Here is a 20,530-nt window from a genome sequence, read left to right on the forward strand (position 1 = left end):
CTCATAGACCGGGGACCAACGGCTTTACTTCCCTTCCGAAGGAAGGCGTGATCAGAGATGTTATGCCTCAGAAAATCCCGGCGGCGCCTTGGCATGTCTAAGATTGCTGTATAGTAATATCTCAATTTCCTCAACCTATACTACAAGATGGACATGTCGTTACATTATTTTCTTGGAATAAAGAAATCCAGTTTAAAGTATAGTTCCTTTGTAATAATAATATTTCATTGTGCATCTTCTAATATTTGAAATCTATTTTTTTATTACCAATTGCATGGTCCTCGGTGAAAATGCGATACATAATATCTACATATAGGTATAACAGATCGAATATTCACTTCTTCAGAGCTTTGTAAATTAAAACCAATCCAAGTCCAAGAGCTAATGCCGAACCTGCAATGAGGGCCTTTTGCTGCCAGCTGAAATGATAGTTTGTTTTAATGGTGAAATCAGTTTAGAAGTCGTTCAGACTGTGGCTTATCAATCAACGAGCAATATGTAACATAATCATGCAGCGAACATTGATAAGGAGATAGCACTACTATGTATGAGTAAACGGAAAAAGTTCACGTGTTCTGATCGGATGATTAAACGAACTACACAAAGGAGATTGCTCATAAAATGAAATAAATGTTTATTTTCATCGATAGAATGTTTTAAACACAGCACCACAGGTTAATGATAGTTTGAGATATCAAGCACAAAACTATCAATCGTATTCGATACAGGCATTCTATTACAATATTAATCCAAATCTTATCCAAAAAACTTAGCCTTCAAGGCACCGAACCAGGATCCGGATGGCGAGGACGAAGAATCAGAACTAAATTGAAGGGAAAACAAAACGTTAACCATAAGAAGCTACTACTTTCTACAAATAAACATATTGAGTGCAACAAACAGATATGACGTAAATTACAATGCTACAAGTTACACAAAAGCACTACTAGCAAAGTAGATAGGTAGCTGAATAAAGAAACGACTTACTCTTGCGTTGTTGCTTTCTTTTTTCGCTCGGCTTCAACGATCTCTCCAACAACAAATTGCTTCATTTGTTCCCTTGAAGAAGAAAAAAACGGTGAAGTTTTTTAGAACCATGCTTTTACAGTCACAATGATACAACACAAATCTGGTGTATCTACGTTCTACACGGAATTATTCAGATCAGAATACATGTATATAGGTATTTACTTCGCATCGGTACTGTGGCCAACATCGGTGAACTCCGTGGTGGCGTCCTTTCCGGCCACCTCAAACAGTATTTCCTCACCACCGGGATGCTGCAAATCAGAATAGAGATAGCGGTGATTTTAAAGGAGATACAGATATTATTTATCATCCGCTGATCTGCACCTACCTCATTTTGGAATTTGGTGACGTCGTACACCTTATCGTCTATCACCATCCACAAATCCGCCGTGGTATTGTGTTTTGCAACTTCGGCGAGCGAGTACTGCTTCAAAGATTCCATTTTTGTGCTTGGTTGAGATAAATCTCCGTTCTGCTACTAGAAATTTAAATCCGCTGTGGAATCTCGCCAGAAAATAGCAATGCCACAACAACGATGAAGGAAGCAGGAACAACTTGTTGGAGCGTTGAAGGAACGACTGCGGAGAGAAAGCTCGTTCCGATCGATGACGATGAATTATTGAAACTCGCGATTTCGCGAATGACATGAAGCTTCAAAAACAGATGACTGTCATAAGCCCTCTAGTTAAAGTATAGACGAGTGCACGGATGGATTTGAGTTCACTCACTCGACAAAAAGTGACACAACAGCGGGGCCCTGTTCACTAAAAATGAACACATATGTGTTCATTTTTAGTAAAAGGGCCCCGCTGTTGTGTCACTTTTTGTCAAGTGAGTGAACTCAAATCCATCTGTGCACTCGTCTATGGACGACTGTTACCACAAAACGGAAAAAGCTGTTCCAATCGAGTAAAGCCAGGCCAGTGACAAGACGTATACTAACAGCAGCTTTTGACAGCAGGCAGCATGTCCCGGGCTCAAATCGTTTATTTTACTGTGCTGGGCCCGCTGTCACGGTATAACATTCAGTGCTAACATTTGAAAACGGCACAAAAGCCATTTGTAAACAAATGGTTTGTGGGCCCTTTACTCACTACTTGAAGTACACCCACGCGACACAACAGCAACATCGGGTAGGGGAAATTTTCCCCTTCCTGACGATGCTGTTGGTTTGCGTGGGCGTTCTTCGGGTAGCGAGTAAAGGGCCCACAAACCATTTGTTTACAAATGGCTTTTGCGCCGTTTTCAAATGTTAGCACTGACAAGTTGCCTACGCGCTTGCCAGTGGGCTGAGTAAAGCGGTGCATTTTGACAGACTTCCATACTTTTACTGTAGGGCTTTACATTTTGACGGTTCGGTTATTGGAATAACTTTTGACAGACGTCCATACTTTTACTGTAGGGCTTTAGAATTTTTAGCCTTTATAATCCTGATTGGTGTAAACAAGGATTTTCCCGTAAAGATTTTTTCATTCCTTATTGATAACTTAATAAAAAAAAGTTTTTTAAAATGCCAACCAACAACAGGGGTGGCCAGCCACCATCCGATGACGATGATGACTTTTTCAAGCCAACTCCCAAGTGAGTCGTCCTAAAAAAATATTCCAGCTTTTTCACCTTGACGTTTTAAATTATTACATTACAAATCATCACCGTGTTGCAGCTCAACTCTGGCGAAAATATTTGGCATTGCAAAGGGGAAGACTGCTTCTACGAGGAATTCGCCGGAAATCGTATCTAGCGCTACCAAACCCACGGCGAGCAAAGTCTCGGATCGCTATGGGGCGTCATCATTTCGATATGTTCCACCGCAGGAGGTGGTAGAAACCCACTCAGATGGAGAAACATCGGCAAATAAATCCTCTGCAGAGTGGAGTCTGGTTCAAGCTTGTGTAGTTACCGCCTACAAACTGTGAGTTTATGATTAGCAGATAATGGTGTGATAGGTCATTAACTTTATACAATCCGTTTTCCAGTGTTAATAACACGAATACAACGCAGGGGAAGCTGGGTTTAGCTTTGCTCAATTCCGGTTCTGAATTCAGAATTTTGATTTATCGAACGAAAACGGACGCTGTTGCAACTTTGAATCTAGCTTCCTCCAGTAAGCTTTTTCTCAAAAATGAATACCTGCAATTTCGAAGCGACGACGAAAGTTTCTGGAGCGTATTGTTTGAAAATCCTGCTGAACGGGATCGTTTACTGAGAACAATTAAAGATGTATGCACTATAGAAAAAGAACAACAGCATCGAGTTCCTCCGGTACCTGCTTCACGGACCATTCCGATCGTAGAGGAACCAGACTCGGACATAGAGCAAAGCAAAGCTAGTCTCATCTCTAGAATGGCTCGAGTTGGTCAGTCAATTTTACCACAGGATAAGCCTCTATCAACGACGGAAGTGAGCGATTCCTCCGATACGGATGCACGCTTCGAAACTATTCCCCGTTCAAACATTCCCCCTCATCGACGAGCTGCAAGCGGAGGTAGCGGAAAAATTCAACCCGTATCGATGGGAATGCAAATGGTTCCTTCTGCTGCGAATGCCCTGACGACGGCCATTGCCGGACAAAACATGCTACACACGGCTACCGATGTAAACTTTAATTTGTTCATGACCGAGAATCGAATGCAAGGTACCGAGGTACGTATGAATCTGTCCAAATTGGAATCCAAACTGGATCGGGTGTTGGACAAAATCGATTGCATAAACTTGAATAGCGGTGGGGGCTCGGCTGAGAAATCCGCGATTGATAAGGATGAGGACATTTTGGCACTGGAGGAGAAAATATTTGAGCTCAAGAAGGAAAATCATGCTTTAAAAGGAAAGCTGCGAACTATGGAAGCGGAAACTAGTTTTAGGAAGAATGATGCAGTTCTAAGGCAACAATTAACTGAATCGGAAAAGTGTTGCAAAGAATTCGAGGAAAAAGTAGCCGCACTTCAGGAAGATTTAGTAGCGAATCGTTATAGAAGTGATTTAGATCTTAAAGAAATTGAAAGAATAAAAGGAGAATTTGATACAAAGAATCAATTGATAGCGGAAAAAGCCAAAGAAATCTCTCTACTGACTAACCAAATAGGGGAAGCCCAAAAGAGAGAGACATTATCGAATGAGAAAAATTCACTATTGATGAAGCAAATAGAGGAATTGCAAAATACAGCAAAGAACATGGAAGAACTTAAAAGTTTACAACCGAAAGCTACCAGCTCCGAGTCGTTGGATGATCTTGTAAAAGCCATTATGAATAGCTGCTTCCAGCGAATGTCCGAGCAGATAGACGATGCTAGGACATTGAAAATTATAGGCAACGCTATTAAGCAGGAAACGAAAGCCGCCTTGGCTCGACGGCAAACGAAATAAAATGTGAAAAAGTTGTTAAAGTTTAACACTAGATAGGTAGTTCATTTTATTCATGAAAGAACGGTACCAATAGCAGACAATGGTAATCCCACAAAAATAATCATAAAAGAGAGCTGAAGTACGTGTTCCGGGTATCATGCAAACCATTTATGGGATAGTTTACCCATCTGGGATACAGTTCGTTTATGGTATTTGTTTATTAGGGATGTCATCCTCGAAAAAAATACCAACTATTATGCACTACACTGTAATGGTTCGTCCTGCTTAAAATACTGTCATCTTTCGTTTATCGTTTCTCAGCTGCTGTTCCCGTGAGATCGAGTGTTCCGTTTTCTGGATTTCGGAAATTTCCTTCTGCTTGTCGGTAATCTGCTTTCTTAGGTTCGAATGCATTTTCGATCCGGGCTGATGTCGCGTCAGAGAATGTGACAGTTTCTCAATGTCCATTTCAAGCCGCCTAGTTTGCTCGGCAAGTTTGAGGCTGGCAATGTTTAGATTTTTCAACGAACAGTTTGGCAGATCGATCTTATTTTGATTTTCGTTGGATTTCCTATCAGTAAGTTTCGATGTGCCTTCGTTGGAACCCAAAATTTCGCTATTCAGGAAATTAAACACATCTTTCTTCTCCCTCCCCTTGGCGTACTGCTTCAAGTCCCGTTTCTCCTGAATTCTTTTCTGTCGTAGAAGTTTCTTCTCGACATTGAATAGGTTGCTGTCTCCGTTGGCCTGTTCGCGAAGTTGCATACAGTAGTCCAGCGATTTACCCTGCGGTAATACTTGCGCACTAACCGGCACAACAATGCCTTCGCCTCTACTTCCAAGACCAGCACCGACGACGTAGCCCATTTTTTGCATAATCTTTGATCCAATACCCTTGGTGTGCTTCTCCCATTCACCCAACCGCTGACTCGGCGCAGGATTTAACAAACTTCGCTGAATAATTTGTGCCTGTCGAATCGAAACCACGTCTTCTTCCATTCCTTCGCTGTTCGAGTCAGATTCCGAATCGGAGCTTGACATCTCATCGCCCTCCAAAGGTAAAACATCCTCAAATTGCATCTCCAGCTCATGTTTTCCTTCGTCAATTTGAATTTTGCATAATTTATTTTCAAAATCAGCCTGTTTTATCGTTCCCTTACTCCACAAACGATTTTTCTGCTTTGCCAAAACTCGTCCACCCTTTTTTCGCAGCAGTTCAAACCGTGGCTCCCGGTATTCTTTCAGCTCATTGAACGAGATAACTTCCCCATGTGAGAAACGACACTTTTCGTCGCTGAATTTGCAATCTCCTTCGAGGAAGTACACACACGGAACCATTTCCTGGTGAGTTGGATTGATGAATAACACCTTCACCGTTACCTCTTCCAGATTGGATGCATCCAAGCTGCATATCAGTGCATTGTGATACGACTTCGATCCCCACTTGTGTATGTGAGGAGCCGAGCATTTGCTGCCGACAAGATCTTTGAATGCATCTGCTTCCTCCGCAGTCACCTCTGCTTGTTGGGGTTCCGTTGAAGCATCCAATCCGTCTATTTCCGACATGAATAGTGCATACTCATCGTCGACGTCATTGGTAGAACCTGGTCCATCAGATTCGTCACCGTTTTCATGTTCAAGTGTTTCACGAGTAAGCTGCAGTAATTCCTGGAGATCGCTTCTCAAATTCAGCAAAGACTCGCGTTCAGTGCCGTCACTTGCGGCCACTAAGGCTAGTTCCACTTGGGTAAGCTACAATTTGAAATAGAGGAACATAATATTATTTCCAAATGTTTTAATATCATTAAGAAATACCTGATCAGTATACAGCTGAATGGATTCGTTCAAGCCTTGTTCACTACTCATGTCGGAAACGCAGGATTTTTTAATTTATTTTAGCAGATTACCTACTTCAAACATTTTTTTGGAGAAAACCGACTCGACGAAATTTTTCACCAGCGTTACTTGAAGGTGTTGTAAACAAATCAAGCTGTTTGCGTTACACACGGTATACACGGTAAGACGAAACTACTCAAAATCGAAAATAGAAAGAACTTAAAAATAAGAACTGGGTTCTTTAAGGGTATTGAGGAAATGCACATTCGTAACCCTAATAAAAATTGTATGGTTAATTTGCTTAACGACGTGTTCTGGGTATCATCCAAACAATTTGTGGAATAGTTCAATGATTTGGGTTATCGTTCTTTTATGGTTATTTTTTATAGGGAATCTGTATTAAAAATAGAACCCAAATCAAAAATTTCATAAATTTTGGTACACTGGAGTTATTTTAAATAAGTACGATTACATTTGCAAAAATTACTACACTAATAAAATTCCACACATTTTTATTGACGATTTTCAATGTGAAATTCCACATGATTTTCATGTGCCACACATAAACAGAACCCACCCACACATAGATATCATTTGTTGATCACATTACAAAAAATCATGTGTGGGACACATAAAAACAATCTTTGAAATTTTATCAGTGTACCTTAGGACCCCTCGGTGGCACTTTGTATGGGAGCGAGTTGTTAGTTTAGTGTCAAACTGCGAAATTAATATTTTGATATAAATAGGGGAAAAGTTGGCTTCGGCAATAGCTTCACCTATTATCGTCAGGGGGGTAAAAAAAGTCCTTCAGAGATCAATTTTGGCATGTGGATACATTGTGTTTCAGAGCAACTATTGGCCAAATTTGAGTGCTCTAGGACTTTGTTTACCCTCCTGACGATAAAAGGTTAAGGTATTGCCGAAGCCCACATTTCCCCTATTGATTTAAAAATCGAGAAGAAAGTGTAGGTTTTCGAAAAAAATATCGCTAGCTCAGAAAACGAAGCTCTTTTAGATGATGTACAAAATATGAGAAGTACATGGACGTAAAAATCAATGGGAAAGTACAGAGGATTTCAATAGATCGCTTAAAACCAGTTTTCATTTGCGATCAAAGTATAAGCAACCGTAACGGTACGCTGCTAAACTCATTTTAGCAGCCCTCATCATAGCGCAGCTACCGTATCGGGGGTTGCCAATACGACAAACTAAAATAGCAGTCGGCTTCTCGGTGAGAAGCGCGTTACCAAATTTAGCAGCGCTGGAGAAAGGTTGCTATTCGTAGAAATGTCAAAATGCTCACTACCGGTACGGACTACGGCGAGTAAATTGATAACCGCGATAGCAGCGACCGATGTGGAGAAGAGTGACTAAACTAAAATGAGAGCGCTGTCCGCTGCAGCGTTGCCAGATGTACCGATTTATCGATATTTATACCGATTTCCGAACTAGATACCGATATACAGATAAGGTTCCTGAGAATACCGATTTTTGAGGTTTTATACCGATTTATACCGATTTTATTAAATAATCAAAATGATTATTGCCTGCCCGCGCTCAAGTTTCGGAGAAAATTATTGTGAGAGACTTGTATCTTTTTGAATTTCTCAAATTTTTTTAAACTTTTAAAATAAAAAAAATCATCTTTAAAATGTCTTATGGATACTCTTTTGATTAATGTTTCAATTAGCTCACCATTTTTGGCTACTCATGAATCGATAAACAGTCGATGGCTCTTTCTGGCAATTCCGGGGAATCGAGAAATGCTTTTTAAACATTATTTAACTTCCTGAATTTTCTTCCACCTTACATAGTAAATTATTTTACGATTCCTCTCGGAAACTTGTTTCGACTTCCCTTGGAACTTTCTTCAACCTTCGCTCGAATGATTCTTCCATATTTTCCCGCCAGTTTTTTCAACTTTCCCGGAACTTCAGGGATGCTTCCAGACGGATCCACACTAGCTGCAGGAACTTTTAAGAAGTTCTGAAACTTCAGAAAAGTCCAGACTTTTGAGTAAGTTGCGATAAATTGAAGAATGTTTCAATAACTTCTGTTAAAATTCTAAAATCCGGTCCAGCGAACTCCAGTGAACTTAAGCAAACATCATGAATATTTTGGATACTTCACAAATCCAAAGAACTTCTGGAAAATTTAATGGTTTTCATGACAGTTCCATTAGTTTCAGGAGAATTGAGAGAACTTTAGGAAACTCCGAGAACATGAACATCAGGACAGATCAATAAATTTCAAGAAAATCGCTGAAATTTTAAAGGAGGTCCGAGAAACTCAGGCAATTTCCGAACACTTCAGCAATGTTCCGAGAGGCTCATACAAATTTAGGAAACGTAATGGAAGTTACATGAACACAATTTGTTTTCACAATTTTGATCCCCACTTGAAGACGAAGATAATTTAAAAAAAAAAAATTTAAATTAAAGACTGTTTTAAGACTGAGAAAGCCGTTAAACAAAGTAATTCCCCTCAAGTCTCAGTCGTTACCATCGTTAAAATTTTCGCTTTGAAAAACGGCAAAAATATAAAATTAACAGTAAATACCGATAAATACCGATTTTTTCATACCTTTGAAACCGATAAGATTTAAAACAATCAGGCAACGCTGCACAGCGCTCTCATTTTAGTTTAGTCACAATTCTCCACACCGGTAGCTGATATCGCGGTTATCAATTTACTCGCCGTAGTCCGTACCGGTAGTGAGCATTTTGACATTTCTATGAATAGCAACCTTTCTCCCGCGTTGCTAAATTTGGTAACGCGCTTCTCACCGAGAAGCCGACTGCTATTTTAGTTTGTCGTATTGGCAACCCCCGATACGGTAGCTGCACTATGATGAGGGCTGCTAAAATGTGTTTAGCAGCGTACCGTTACGGTTGTTCTAAGCATTCCGACTTTATAGACATTAATATTTCTAAAGAAATATGTTAGAAAGGCCTAATTCGAATATGATAGTTTCAAGAATATGTTATTTTACGTTTTGGTTTTGAGTTTAATATCAGATGATTAATATTATTTTTTTCCTTGATTTGTTTTCCGTCGATCTTGTTTTCCGTGTTGAGCACTGTAGAGTTATGATGTACGATATGAACCCATAGATACAACCCTGATAAGTATGAATGTATTAATGTTGCCTTACCAAGTACAAGACTGGTGAGTATTAGAAACCGAGCATCAGTGAGGGGGATTGATATACAGATAGTCGTGAAGAGTGGACGTACTGCGGATTTGGTCGGTGAAATAAAACCCCTGAAGAGGACTTTACAATTGGCGCAGTCGGTACGATTTTAAAATGGTAGGTACCTAGATTGTGTTTAAAGTTGCGAAAAGATTTTTTTAATGCAAATTAAGTTGTGAAAGAAAAAAAACAAAAAAAAATTAGTAAATTTGAAGTGTCCATAATTGCTGTTCATTGGAATGAATGCGAAGGATTTGTTTCAAGCTAGGCCAGCAGATGCTGAAGAGCAAGCGAGACCGAAGTGACGTTCGAAGCGCTAGAAATGGTTGAAGAGTGAAAGATGGAAATACTAGTCCAACCGTTGGTTGTAGAGTAATGTGCCCGGTTACGGAAAAAAACGGAGGACGTACATGACTAGGCCAGCAAGTTGCTGTAGAGCAAGGGAAAGGTAATGGAAAAAAAAGCGAGTCCGGTACATTACCGTAGCGCATACGTACACAAACACATTCAGCTAGACCAGCTACGGCTGAAGAGCAGAGCAATAAGACGAAGAAAAATGAGTTTGGTTGCAACGTGTAATTGATGCCGAAGCACATACATAACCAAACTCAATATTGCTAGCAGTAAACAGAGGGAGAGGAGAATGAAATGGTGAACGGTTAAGTGATTTTCGTTTACATATACATCGATACTAGCGGAAGAGGGAAAGCGAAAAGATGTAGGATATGAAAGTAAGTTTTTTTGTGTGTCTGATCGATGGTGTATGTCGTCGTGTAATGAAGTGGAGAAGAAGTTTCGGTTGGAATATATTACCCTACACATACTGACATTAGTACATGCTGAAGAATAAAGCAGAATCGACTGCTACCCGTGTGCTTCCACGTTAACCATTATGTAGCTTTGGTAATCGAAGTTATAATAACAATAACCGAAGTGATACTCTTGTAAAAAAAAAAAAAAAAACGAAGAATCCAATCAGGAAGTGAGAATCAAAATGCAGGTAACAAATTGATCGAAATTTGCTTAGCAGGAAGTGAATCTTTTGCCTTTTTTTAAGAACTAAGCAGTTTATGTTTATGGTTTTGTTTTATGGTGAATGAGTTTTGTGAGAAAAAGGAAAAACCGTTAATTGCAATGTTACATGCATAATTTACTTTACAAGTGAAGTGACTCCAATGTATGAATTTCCCGTTACAGATGAGTCTCAGAGATAAATCAAAATGGCCACTTGAGCCGTTCAATGCTGAAGCTGATACGCAGGACTTGCGCAGAGAGTGGGAAGAATGGCATCGTGCTTTCGAACTGCTTCTGGAATGGAGAGATGTTGAGAAACAACACGATAAGCTGGTGCTACTCTTGACTGTTGGCGGACGTGGATTGCAGCGTATATATTACAATCTTGGTCCAGCCCCGGAGGAAATCTATCCTGCACCAGTGAAAGTACCGTATTGTCCTAACGAGGTTCCTGAATATGACAATGCGATTAAGCGGCTTCAGAAGTTTTTTGTCGGGAAGCGAAATGACCGCATCGAATTGGAAGTGTTCCGTTCCCTTAAGCAAGCCAATGACGAATCGTTCAACAACTTTCTTCTTCGACTTCGAGCGCAAGCCACACGTTGTGAGTTTAAGGATCGAGAGGGAAAAGAGATCCTCCAGCAAGTTACGATGGGTGCCCGTGATGAGCGTGTACGGGACAAGGGTCTGGAAGATGTAATGGATCTCGATGAAATAACAAGCTACGCTATCAACCGCGAGATCCTCATGAAACAGAAGGAGAAGTCAAAGCCTTTCAATGGTGAATTTGTTTCTGGTTCCGTAGCGGCTGTTGGACAGGAATGGTCAGGAAAACCTCGAATGAAGAAAACCACTGGAAGATCCTTCAAATTTGAATTCAACCGTGGAAAAAAACAGGAACGCAATCATTCAGAATGCAACCGGTGTGGAGCTTATCAACATTCCTCTGATTCACGGAACTGCCCGGCGCAGAAAGCACGATGTAACCGATGTGGTCGAATTGGTCATTTTGCTCGAAAGTGTCGAAAGCTGCCACAAGTATCGACGCGGACCCACACTTGGAAACGACCGTTTGATGAAACCAATTCCTTGCGCGAGGAAGATAACTGGACAGAAGAGCTTCAATGCCCACCGAAATCAGAAAATACTTCGCGGGTATAGTTTGAGTTATATCGTTACGTTTTCAATTAAAAATACTTTTGTTATGTATATTAAATGTTGATATTGAAATCGAAAAAAAAAAAAATAAATAAATTAATGTTCCTTTTAATATTGTTTGGATAGGAGTCTGAAGGACGATGATCTGATGGCTTAGTCAAGTGTCTAATTGATCAGTATCCCGTGGTCATCCAGGAATTGTCTCCATGCGCCGCAACCTTCGAGAAAGAGTGTGGTGGCCATGTATGGACCGCGATATAAGTGAAAGGGTGCAGGAATGTTTGGGATGCACAGCTGTTAGCAGACAGTCTCCGCCGGAACCGATGCTTCGAAAAGAAATGCCTCAGAGAGCATGGCAGGAAATCGCGATCGATTTCTTCTCAGCAAAGGATTGTGCAACTTTTTTGGTAGTTGTGGACTATTTTAGTCGATATTTGAAGGTAATTGAGATGAAGAGCACCACGGCCACAAAAACGATCGATGTACTCGAAGCGATATTTTATGATCAGACCTACCCTGAGACAATACGCTGCGATAACGGTCCTCCTTTCTCCAGCGAACAGTTCTCAGTATACTGCCAAAATAAAAATATTCTATTAGTAAGAACGATTCCATACTGGCCTCAGATGAATGGCCTGGTGGAAAGACAAAACCAAGGAATTCTAAGAGCTCTGCGTATTGCAAAAGTGACGAACAGCGACTGGCGTAAGGCACTTTCTGAGTATGTATACGTTTACAATACTACTCCACATTCCGTCACTGAAAAGGCTCCACTTGAGCTTCTAATGGGGAGACCAGCAAAAGACCTGCTGCCTAGCCTTAGTGCTGAGGCGGATTTGCGTTACGAAGGAATTCGAGAGAACGATGCAATAAAAAAGATGGCTGGTAAGATATACGCGGACAAACGGAGACACGCGAAGCAGTCCGATATTACAGTCGGAGATTCGGTGATGATCAGAAATTATGAGAGTGGAAAACTAGAACCTAATTTTCGACCTGAGCGTTTCAAAGTGATTGAAAAGACAGGAAGCGACACTATTGTTTCAAACGAGGAGGGTGTGAAATATCGTCGACCAGTCGCACACCTAAGAAAGTGGCCTATTCAAAGAAATACATCTACGGATTCATCTACAAGACCCCAGGATTCTTCAAAAGATACCGATCAACGATTGAAACCTGACTCGTCTTCTCAGATTGCAGGAGCTAAACGTATGTCAAGAGAGCATCACGCAACAGGATCAGACCGTCCCATAAGGACCAAGAAAACCCCCAAGCATTACAGTCCGTAAATTGATTTGTTGTTGCTTTGTAAGGATTATTTGGATAATAAAAGTTATGATCCGTTCAATTTGTCTGATACACTTATACATATTTTTGAGTATGGGGAGGAGAAAGGATGTAGAGTTATGATGTACGATATGAACCCATAGATACAACCCTGATAAGTATGAATGTATTAATGTTGCCTTACCAAGTACAAGACTGGTGAGTATTAGAAACCGAGCATCAGTGAGGGGGATTGATATACAGATAGTCGTGAAGAGTGGACGTACTGCGGATTTGGTCGGTGAAATAAAACCCCTGAAGAGGACTTTACAATTGGCGCAGTCGGTACGATTTTAAAATGGTAGGTACCTAGATTGTGTTTAAAGTTGCGAAAAGATTTTTTTAATGCAAATTAAGTTGTGAAAGAAAAAAAACAAAAAAAAATTAGTAAATTTGAAGTGTCCATAATTGCTGTTCATTGGAATGAATGCGAAGGATTTGTTTCAAGCTAGGCCAGCAGATGCTGAAGAGCAAGCGAGACCGAAGTGACGTTCGAAGCGCTAGAAATGGTTGAAGAGTGAAAGATGGAAATACTAGTCCAACCGTTGGTTGTAGAGTAATGTGCCCGGTTACGGAAAAAAACGGAGGACGTACATGACTAGGCCAGCAAGTTGCTGTAGAGCAAGGGAAAGGTAATGGAAAAAAAAGCGAGTCCGGTACATTACCGTAGCGCATACGTACACAAACACATTCAGCTAGACCAGCTACGGCTGAAGAGCAGAGCAATAAGACGAAGAAAAATGAGTTTGGTTGCAACGTGTAATTGATGCCGAAGCACATACATAACCAAACTCAATATTGCTAGCAGTAAACAGAGGGAGAGGAGAATGAAATGGTGAACGGTTAAGTGATTTTCGTTTACATATACATCGATACTAGCGGAAGAGGGAAAGCGAAAAGATGTAGGATATGAAAGTAAGTTTTTTTGTGTGTCTGATCGATGGTGTATGTCGTCGTGTAATGAAGTGGAGAAGAAGTTTCGGTTGGAATATATTACCCTACACATACTGACATTAGTACATGCTGAAGAATAAAGCAGAATCGACTGCTACCCGTGTGCTTCCACGTTAACCATTATGTAGCTTTGGTAATCGAAGTTATAATAACAATAACCGAAGTGATACTCTTGTAAAAAAAAAAAAAAAAACGAAGAATCCAATCAGGAAGTGAGAATCAAAATGCAGGTAACAAATTGATCGAAATTTGCTTAGCAGGAAGTGAATCTTTTGCCTTTTTTTAAGAACTAAGCAGTTTATGTTTATGGTTTTGTTTTATGGTGAATGAGTTTTGTGAGAAAAAGGAAAAACCGTTAATTGCAATGTTACATGCATAATTTACTTTACAAGTGAAGTGACTCCAATGTATGAATTTCCCGTTACAGATGAGTCTCAGAGATAAATCAAAATGGCCACTTGAGCCGTTCAATGCTGAAGCTGATACGCAGGACTTGCGCAGAGAGTGGGAAGAATGGCATCGTGCTTTCGAACTGCTTCTGGAATGGAGAGATGTTGAGAAACAACACGATAAGCTGGTGCTACTCTTGACTGTTGGCGGACGTGGATTGCAGCGTATATATTACAATCTTGGTCCAGCCCCGGAGGAAATCTATCCTGCACCAGTGAAAGTACCGTATTGTCCTAACGAGGTTCCTGAATATGACAATGCGATTAAGCGGCTTCAGAAGTTTTTTGTCGGGAAGCGAAATGACCGCATCGAATTGGAAGTGTTCCGTTCCCTTAAGCAAGCCAATGACGAATCGTTCAACAACTTTCTTCTTCGACTTCGAGCGCAAGCCACACGTTGTGAGTTTAAGGATCGAGAGGGAAAAGAGATCCTCCAGCAAGTTACGATGGGTGCCCGTGATGAGCGTGTACGGGACAAGGGTCTGGAAGATGTAATGGATCTCGATGAAATAACAAGCTACGCTATCAACCGCGAGATCCTCATGAAACAGAAGGAGAAGTCAAAGCCTTTCAATGGTGAATTTGTTTCTGGTTCCGTAGCGGCTGTTGGACAGGAATGGTCAGGAAAACCTCGAATGAAGAAAACCACTGGAAGATCCTTCAAATTTGAATTCAACCGTGGAAAAAAACAGGAACGCAATCATTCAGAATGCAACCGGTGTGGAGCTTATCAACATTCCTCTGATTCACGGAACTGCCCGGCGCAGAAAGCACGATGTAACCGATGTGGTCGAATTGGTCATTTTGCTCGAAAGTGTCGAAAGCTGCCACAAGTATCGACGCGGACCCACACTTGGAAACGACCGTTTGATGAAACCAATTCCTTGCGCGAGGAAGATAACTGGACAGAAGAGCTTCAATGCCCACCGAAATCAGAAAATACTTCGCGGGTATAGTTTGAGTTATATCGTTACGTTTTCAATTAAAAATACTTTTGTTATGTATATTAAATGTTGATATTGAAATCGAAAAAAAAAAAAATAAATAAATTAATGTTCCTTTTAATATTGTTTGGATAGGAGTCTGAAGGACGATGATCTGATGGCTTAGTCAAGTGTCTAATTGATCAGTATCCCGTGGTCATCCAGGAATTGTCTCCATGCGCCGCAACCTTCGAGAAAGAGTGTGGTGGCCATGTATGGACCGCGATATAAGTGAAAGGGTGCAGGAATGTTTGGGATGCACAGCTGTTAGCAGACAGTCTCCGCCGGAACCGATGCTTCGAAAAGAAATGCCTCAGAGAGCATGGCAGGAAATCGCGATCGATTTCTTCTCAGCAAAGGATTGTGCAACTTTTTTGGTAGTTGTGGACTATTTTAGTCGATATTTGAAGGTAATTGAGATGAAGAGCACCACGGCCACAAAAACGATCGATGTACTCGAAGCGATATTTTATGATCAGACCTACCCTGAGACAATACGCTGCGATAACGGTCCTCCTTTCTCCAGCGAACAGTTCTCAGTATACTGCCAAAATAAAAATATTCTATTAGTAAGAACGATTCCATACTGGCCTCAGATGAATGGCCTGGTGGAAAGACAAAACCAAGGAATTCTAAGAGCTCTGCGTATTGCAAAAGTGACGAACAGCGACTGGCGTAAGGCACTTTCTGAGTATGTATACGTTTACAATACTACTCCACATTCCGTCACTGAAAAGGCTCCACTTGAGCTTCTAATGGGGAGACCAGCAAAAGACCTGCTGCCTAGCCTTAGTGCTGAGGCGGATTTGCGTTACGAAGGAATTCGAGAGAACGATGCAATAAAAAAGATGGCTGGTAAGATATACGCGGACAAACGGAGACACGCGAAGCAGTCCGATATTACAGTCGGAGATTCGGTGATGATCAGAAATTATGAGAGTGGAAAACTAGAACCTAATTTTCGACCTGAGCGTTTCAAAGTGATTGAAAAGACAGGAAGCGACACTATTGTTTCAAACGAGGAGGGTGTGAAATATCGTCGACCAGTCGCACACCTAAGAAAGTGGCCTATTCAAAGAAATACATCTACGGATTCATCTACAAGACCCCAGGATTCTTCAAAAGATACCGATCAACGATTGAAACCTGACTCGTCTTCTCAGATTGCAGGAGCTAAACGTATGTCAAGAGAGCATCACGCAACAGGATCAGACCGTCCCATAAGGACCAAGAAAACCCCCAAGCATTACAGTCCGTAAATTGATTTGTTGTTGCTTTGTAAGGATTATTTGGATAATAAAAGTTATGATCCGTTCAATTTGTCTGATACACTTATACATATTTTTGAGTATGGGGAGGAGAAAGGATGTAGAGTTATGATGTACGATATGAACCCATAGATACAACCCTGATAAGTATGAATGTATTAATGTTGCCTTACCAAGTACAAGACTGGTGAGTATTAGAAACCGAGCATCAGTGAGGGGGATTGATATACAGATAGTCGTGAAGAGTGGACGTACTGCGGATTTGGTCGGTGAAATAAAACCCCTGAAGAGGACTTTACAAGCACCAATGCTACCGACGCCAGGGAGGCAGATCCCACACCTGGACCCTACCTATCGACCCATAAACTCATGAACCGCCTGAAAAAATAACAACAAAAATACATTAAAAACAATGTAACAATAAGAGTACAAGATACTCATTTAATAGGTACCTTCGAGTTAGCGTGTAATGTTCAGCTTGATTTAACAGTTTCGCCCTTTGGAAATGTTGGTACTGAATCTGTCAAAAATGCCTTCGGCAACACTGCTCGCTTCTGTCAAAGTCAAAATGCGTTGCCCCACCTCCCACTTTCTCTTCCAAAACTCGGGTGACCTTCACTGTAGCGCACGTATGTATTTACTCCTTCCGTCATTCATATTCCAGAAACAAAAACAACAACAGACGGCTGCTACGCACGCACAAGCGACAGCTTATCGTAATTCCATCTCTGTCCTGCTGACTGGATTGTTCGAGACGACCTAACGTCGTTCCTGTTCATTCATAACGGGAAACGAGAGCTGGAGGAGAGGCTTGTTTTTCCATTAAAGTTGGCCTATCCCTATCCCGCATTTGCTGTCACGTCTTTTTTTACTGCGAGGAAACGAGTGTTTTTCTGCTCTTCGTGTATTAACGTCCCACCCGCCTCACACCGAACAGCAACATTATTCCCCTCTGCTACCACACGAGGAAACAAAGAAACGCAATTTTTCTCATCGCTGCCCTACATCAAAATTTTCTTCGGGATTTTTCGTTCCCATCGTAACAATTTGCCTAAAGTACAAAATTGTAGCTAAATTATTTTAATTATAAGGAGTAAAATCGACGCGATAGCTGGAAATTTTGACTGAACAATTTAAGGTGAGCGAGAGGTTTCCGAATATTATAAGACACGCGTGTGTGTAAAAAGCAGAAAAACAAGCCAGAATCATGGAGGTTATCAACGAAAATCAAAAAGGGGAAAACACGCCTGCTAAAGCAACCGAAGAACGCGGCCAGCCCACTGCAGAACGCACCGATCTGTCCGGCATCGAAACCTCCGAAAAGGATGAAAGTAAGTAGGAGCATACTTTTGCCTATTTTTATGCTTAATGTGGGCTAGTATTTTGATGTACTATGACCAAATACAGGTGGTTTTAAACTTCGCCATAATTTAAATTTTTTACCCACAACACGCAGGATTTACATATAGTTCTTATGTTTGTTGCAGAGTTGGTAGCTAATCTGCGCCAGCAGATTCCGAACATCGATAACATCTTCAGCATCCACAGGAAAATTGGTCACGGCACATTTAGCTCGGTGTTTCTGGGTACGCTGAAGTGTCACGAGCGATTGCCAGCGGAAAAACGTAAGCTCTTTGCCATCAAACACCTGGTCCCCACTAGTCACCCGAGTCGCATCGAACGGGAACTACGTTGTATGATGCAGATCGGTGGAGCTTGCAATGTAGTCGGTGTTGATTTGTGCCTCCGACGTCAGGAATCGGTGGCATTTGTGATGCCGTTTATTGCTCATGACCAGTTTCATGTGTACTATGACAAAATGAGTCCGGCAGAGACTCAGGTTTACTTGAAAAATCTGTTGATCGCCTTGAAACGGGTTCATGAATTTAATGTTATCCATCGGGATGTTAAACCAAGCAACTTCCTGTACAATCGTAAGCAGCAGACATTTCTGCTGGTGGATTTCGGTTTGGCACAGGAAATAAGCAATAGCCGGGTTACTCGGGAAGTTGGAGCCGGGGCAACAGAGGATAAGACTGGGAAAAGACGCCTTTCGGGTGTTACGGCTGAAGAAGAAAATAAGCGCAGTTCTGATGCTATAGTGCAGCAACAGAAGAAGGTAAAACTACACGATGACAACATGGAAAATAGTACAACTCATACCGGCGGTGCCGAACAGGAGGAAACCGCCTCACAGCAGGCACAGCCGGTGTTCAAAACACCACTGAAACAATCTAATCAAATCATCTCCCCGATGAAACTCTCGAATATCACGAAAGATCTGTACAGTTCACCGTTGGTGCGCCAAATCAAGTCAACTGTGCTGGGCATTAGCAGCAACATGAAGGCAGCACAGCGTCAACAGCAAAGCAGAACTAGTAATCTATCTGCGGTTGCACCAATCCCTCCGAAAACGGCCAACGGTGGCTCAAGGACTCAACAATACAATACATCTTCATCGGTTAGTTCTGCAGCCAAACTGGATGCTTTATGCAAGTGCTTTGGAAAAAGCCAGGTTTGTAACATCTGTTTGGTGAAGAAAGAGATGCAAGCATCACGCGCTGGAACTCCAGGCTACCGTCCGCCAGAGGTCCTATTGAAGTATCCCGACCAAACCACCGTTGTTGACATTTGGGCCGCTGGTGTGATGTTTATAAGCATTCTATCGCGGTGCTATCCTTTCTTCCAGAACTCGGACGATTTTCACTCTCTAGCCGAGATTGTCACAATTTTCGGAGATCAGCGCATCAAAAAGACTGCTAACATACTGGGACGTCATGTTAAGACTGCCCAACGGAAGCAACCGTTGGATCTGCGGAAACTCTGCTTGCGTCTGCGTTTCCGCTTTCGACGTCTCCGTGCTCGCCAACAACAACAGCAGCAAATGCATGAGGAAGAAGCTGCCACCACCTTTGCCAACAGCTGTGACAACTGTCAGCAGCGTTTGGCTGAGTGTCTCTGCGAGCATTCCGAAGCCAATAGGGATTTTTCGGAAGATGAGTACTCCGACAGTGCCTACGAGCTGCTGTACAAACTGTTGGAAATCAATCCGCACAACCGTATCTCTGCTGAAGAAGCCCTAAAGCACCCATTCTTCCAGGAAACCTTCTAAAAGGCTCGAGAGTGGAAGAGACAAAAAAAAGTATTAAATTTTATAAAAAAGCGATCTCCGAAAGAAGCGAGAACAACAAATGCCAACATTCTTTGCGAATAAATTCTAATTTAGAGGAAACAAAAAAAAATTAATGTCGTAGGTCAAATTAGTAGAACAGAATGTTTCTTATAAAGATCTTAGAACAATGCACTTGTTCTTGTAGAATGAGACTAAATTCAATGTGGGTGTGTAATTTGTTTAATTTATTTAAATTGATTCTAAACTATTTATTATAAAAAAAAGGCAACCTGAATGTGTACTCTGTGAAGAAGAAAACAAAATGCGTCAAACTTTTATAAAATTGAGATGGCGAGGACTGAAAATTAACAACGCTCTAGGAATATAACCTGACGCGGAAGAAATTAGCTTCTAAGCTAAATTTAACACAAGAGGCAATAAATGTAACGAACAGAAAAATAAGTGAACTTTTCATCGACGCAGGAAAGAACTCGAAATACCCTTTCTAACATGGAATCGGTTATCCGACGATACATACTTTCTCAATAAATAATAGCCAATCAAGTTTTTCTTGTCTGTTTTGTCCCACAACTGATGCTTTCCGTCTTTCGTCAACTTTAAGTTTTCTTATCGTTCGGAATTTTGCAGAAAAGAGGATCCATTTTCCAACTCGAACTTTAAATACCTCCCACTGGGCATTTCATAATAGATAAACAAAACAAATCTACTAATGACCACACCGGGCGTATTGAAACAGGGATGATAAGTAACGAGTTTTCAAATTTGGCGACCCGCTAAAACTCTGTTCTGAGAGGCAATTTTGATTGCGATACTACTCTTTACTTTCTCGAGAATGAAAAAAA

General features: G+C 41.2%; 4 protein-coding genes across 5 annotated transcripts; 2 read left to right on the forward strand and 2 right to left on the reverse strand.

Moving 5' to 3' along the window:
* Positions 1-271: 271 nt before the first annotated feature.
* On the reverse strand, positions 272-1,645 carry LOC135705222 (cytochrome b5). 2 transcript variants are annotated; one of them, XM_065226829.1, is made up of 4 exons: positions 1,358-1,645; positions 1,192-1,280; positions 988-1,059; positions 272-419 (listed from the first exon to the last, which is right to left on the reverse strand). In XM_065226829.1, exons 1-4 carry the CDS (start codon positions 1,469-1,471, stop codon positions 335-337), a joined length of 360 nt encoding a protein of 119 aa, XP_065082901.1. In that variant the 5' UTR covers positions 1,472-1,645; the 3' UTR covers positions 272-334. The 2 variants fall into 2 exon arrangements, with proteins under 2 accessions (XP_065082901.1, XP_065082902.1); XM_065226830.1 differs by lacking the exon at positions 272-419 and adding an exon at positions 624-823.
* An 857-nt stretch (positions 1,646-2,502) lies between these two features.
* On the forward strand, positions 2,503-4,423 carry LOC135705223 (uncharacterized). Its single transcript, XM_065226831.1, has 3 exons — positions 2,503-2,610; positions 2,693-2,941; positions 3,006-4,423. Exons 1-3 carry the CDS (start codon positions 2,540-2,542, stop codon positions 4,390-4,392), a joined length of 1,707 nt encoding a protein of 568 aa, XP_065082903.1. The 5' UTR covers positions 2,503-2,539; the 3' UTR covers positions 4,393-4,423.
* A 204-nt stretch (positions 4,424-4,627) lies between these two features.
* Positions 4,628-6,291, reverse strand: LOC135705224 (zinc finger CCCH-type with G patch domain-containing protein). The gene is made up of 2 exons (XM_065226833.1): positions 6,187-6,291; positions 4,628-6,123 (listed from the first exon to the last, which is right to left on the reverse strand). The coding sequence occupies exons 1-2, from the start codon at positions 6,235-6,237 to the stop codon at positions 4,657-4,659; spliced, it is 1,518 nt and encodes a 505-aa protein (XP_065082905.1). The 5' UTR covers positions 6,238-6,291; the 3' UTR covers positions 4,628-4,656.
* Positions 6,292-17,253: 10,962 nt separating this feature from the next.
* Positions 17,254-20,129, forward strand: Cdc7 (Cdc7 kinase). Its single transcript, XM_065226834.1, has 2 exons — positions 17,254-17,886; positions 18,043-20,129. The coding sequence occupies exons 1-2, from the start codon at positions 17,763-17,765 to the stop codon at positions 19,665-19,667; spliced, it is 1,749 nt and encodes a 582-aa protein (XP_065082906.1). The 5' UTR covers positions 17,254-17,762; the 3' UTR covers positions 19,668-20,129.
* The last annotated feature ends 401 nt before the right edge of the window (positions 20,130-20,530 follow it).

This window comes from Ochlerotatus camptorhynchus, unplaced genomic scaffold (genome assembly GCF_037179485.1).
Source record: "Ochlerotatus camptorhynchus isolate MF236.1 unplaced genomic scaffold, CSIRO-AGI_Acam_v1.1 ptg000261l, whole genome shotgun sequence".
Classification (NCBI taxonomy): Eukaryota; Metazoa; Arthropoda; class Insecta; order Diptera; family Culicidae; genus Ochlerotatus; species Ochlerotatus camptorhynchus.

Bases quoted from the DNA above. Each gene is read 5' to 3' on its own strand.
- LOC135705222 (XM_065226829.1), bottom strand. From the start codon at position 1,471: ATGGAATCTTTGAAGCAGTACTCGCTCGCCGAAGTTGCAAAACACAAT. The intron at 1,281-1,357 runs GTAGGTGCAGAT...TCTGATTTGCAG, and splicing joins TCACCAAATTCCAAAATGAG to CATCCCGGTGGTGAGGAAAT. The intron at 420-987 runs GTAAGTCGTTTC...CTATCATTTCAG, and splicing joins AAGAAAGCAACAACGCAAGA to CTGGCAGCAAAAGGCCCTCA.
- LOC135705223 (XM_065226831.1), top strand. From the start codon at position 2,540: ATGCCAACCAACAACAGGGGTGGCCAGCCACCATCCGATGACGATGAT. The intron at 2,611-2,692 runs GTGAGTCGTCCT...ACCGTGTTGCAG, and splicing joins TTTTTCAAGCCAACTCCCAA to CTCAACTCTGGCGAAAATAT. The intron at 2,942-3,005 runs GTGAGTTTATGA...TCCGTTTTCCAG, and splicing joins GTAGTTACCGCCTACAAACT to TGTTAATAACACGAATACAA.
- LOC135705224 (XM_065226833.1), bottom strand. From the start codon at position 6,237: ATGAGTAGTGAACAAGGCTTGAACGAATCCATTCAGCTGTATACTGAT. The intron at 6,124-6,186 runs GTATTTCTTAAT...TTCAAATTGTAG, and splicing joins TTCAGCTGTATACTGATCAG to CTTACCCAAGTGGAACTAGC.
- Cdc7 (XM_065226834.1), top strand. From the start codon at position 17,763: ATGGAGGTTATCAACGAAAATCAAAAAGGGGAAAACACGCCTGCTAAA. The intron at 17,887-18,042 runs GTAAGTAGGAGC...TGTTTGTTGCAG, and splicing joins AACCTCCGAAAAGGATGAAA to AGTTGGTAGCTAATCTGCGC.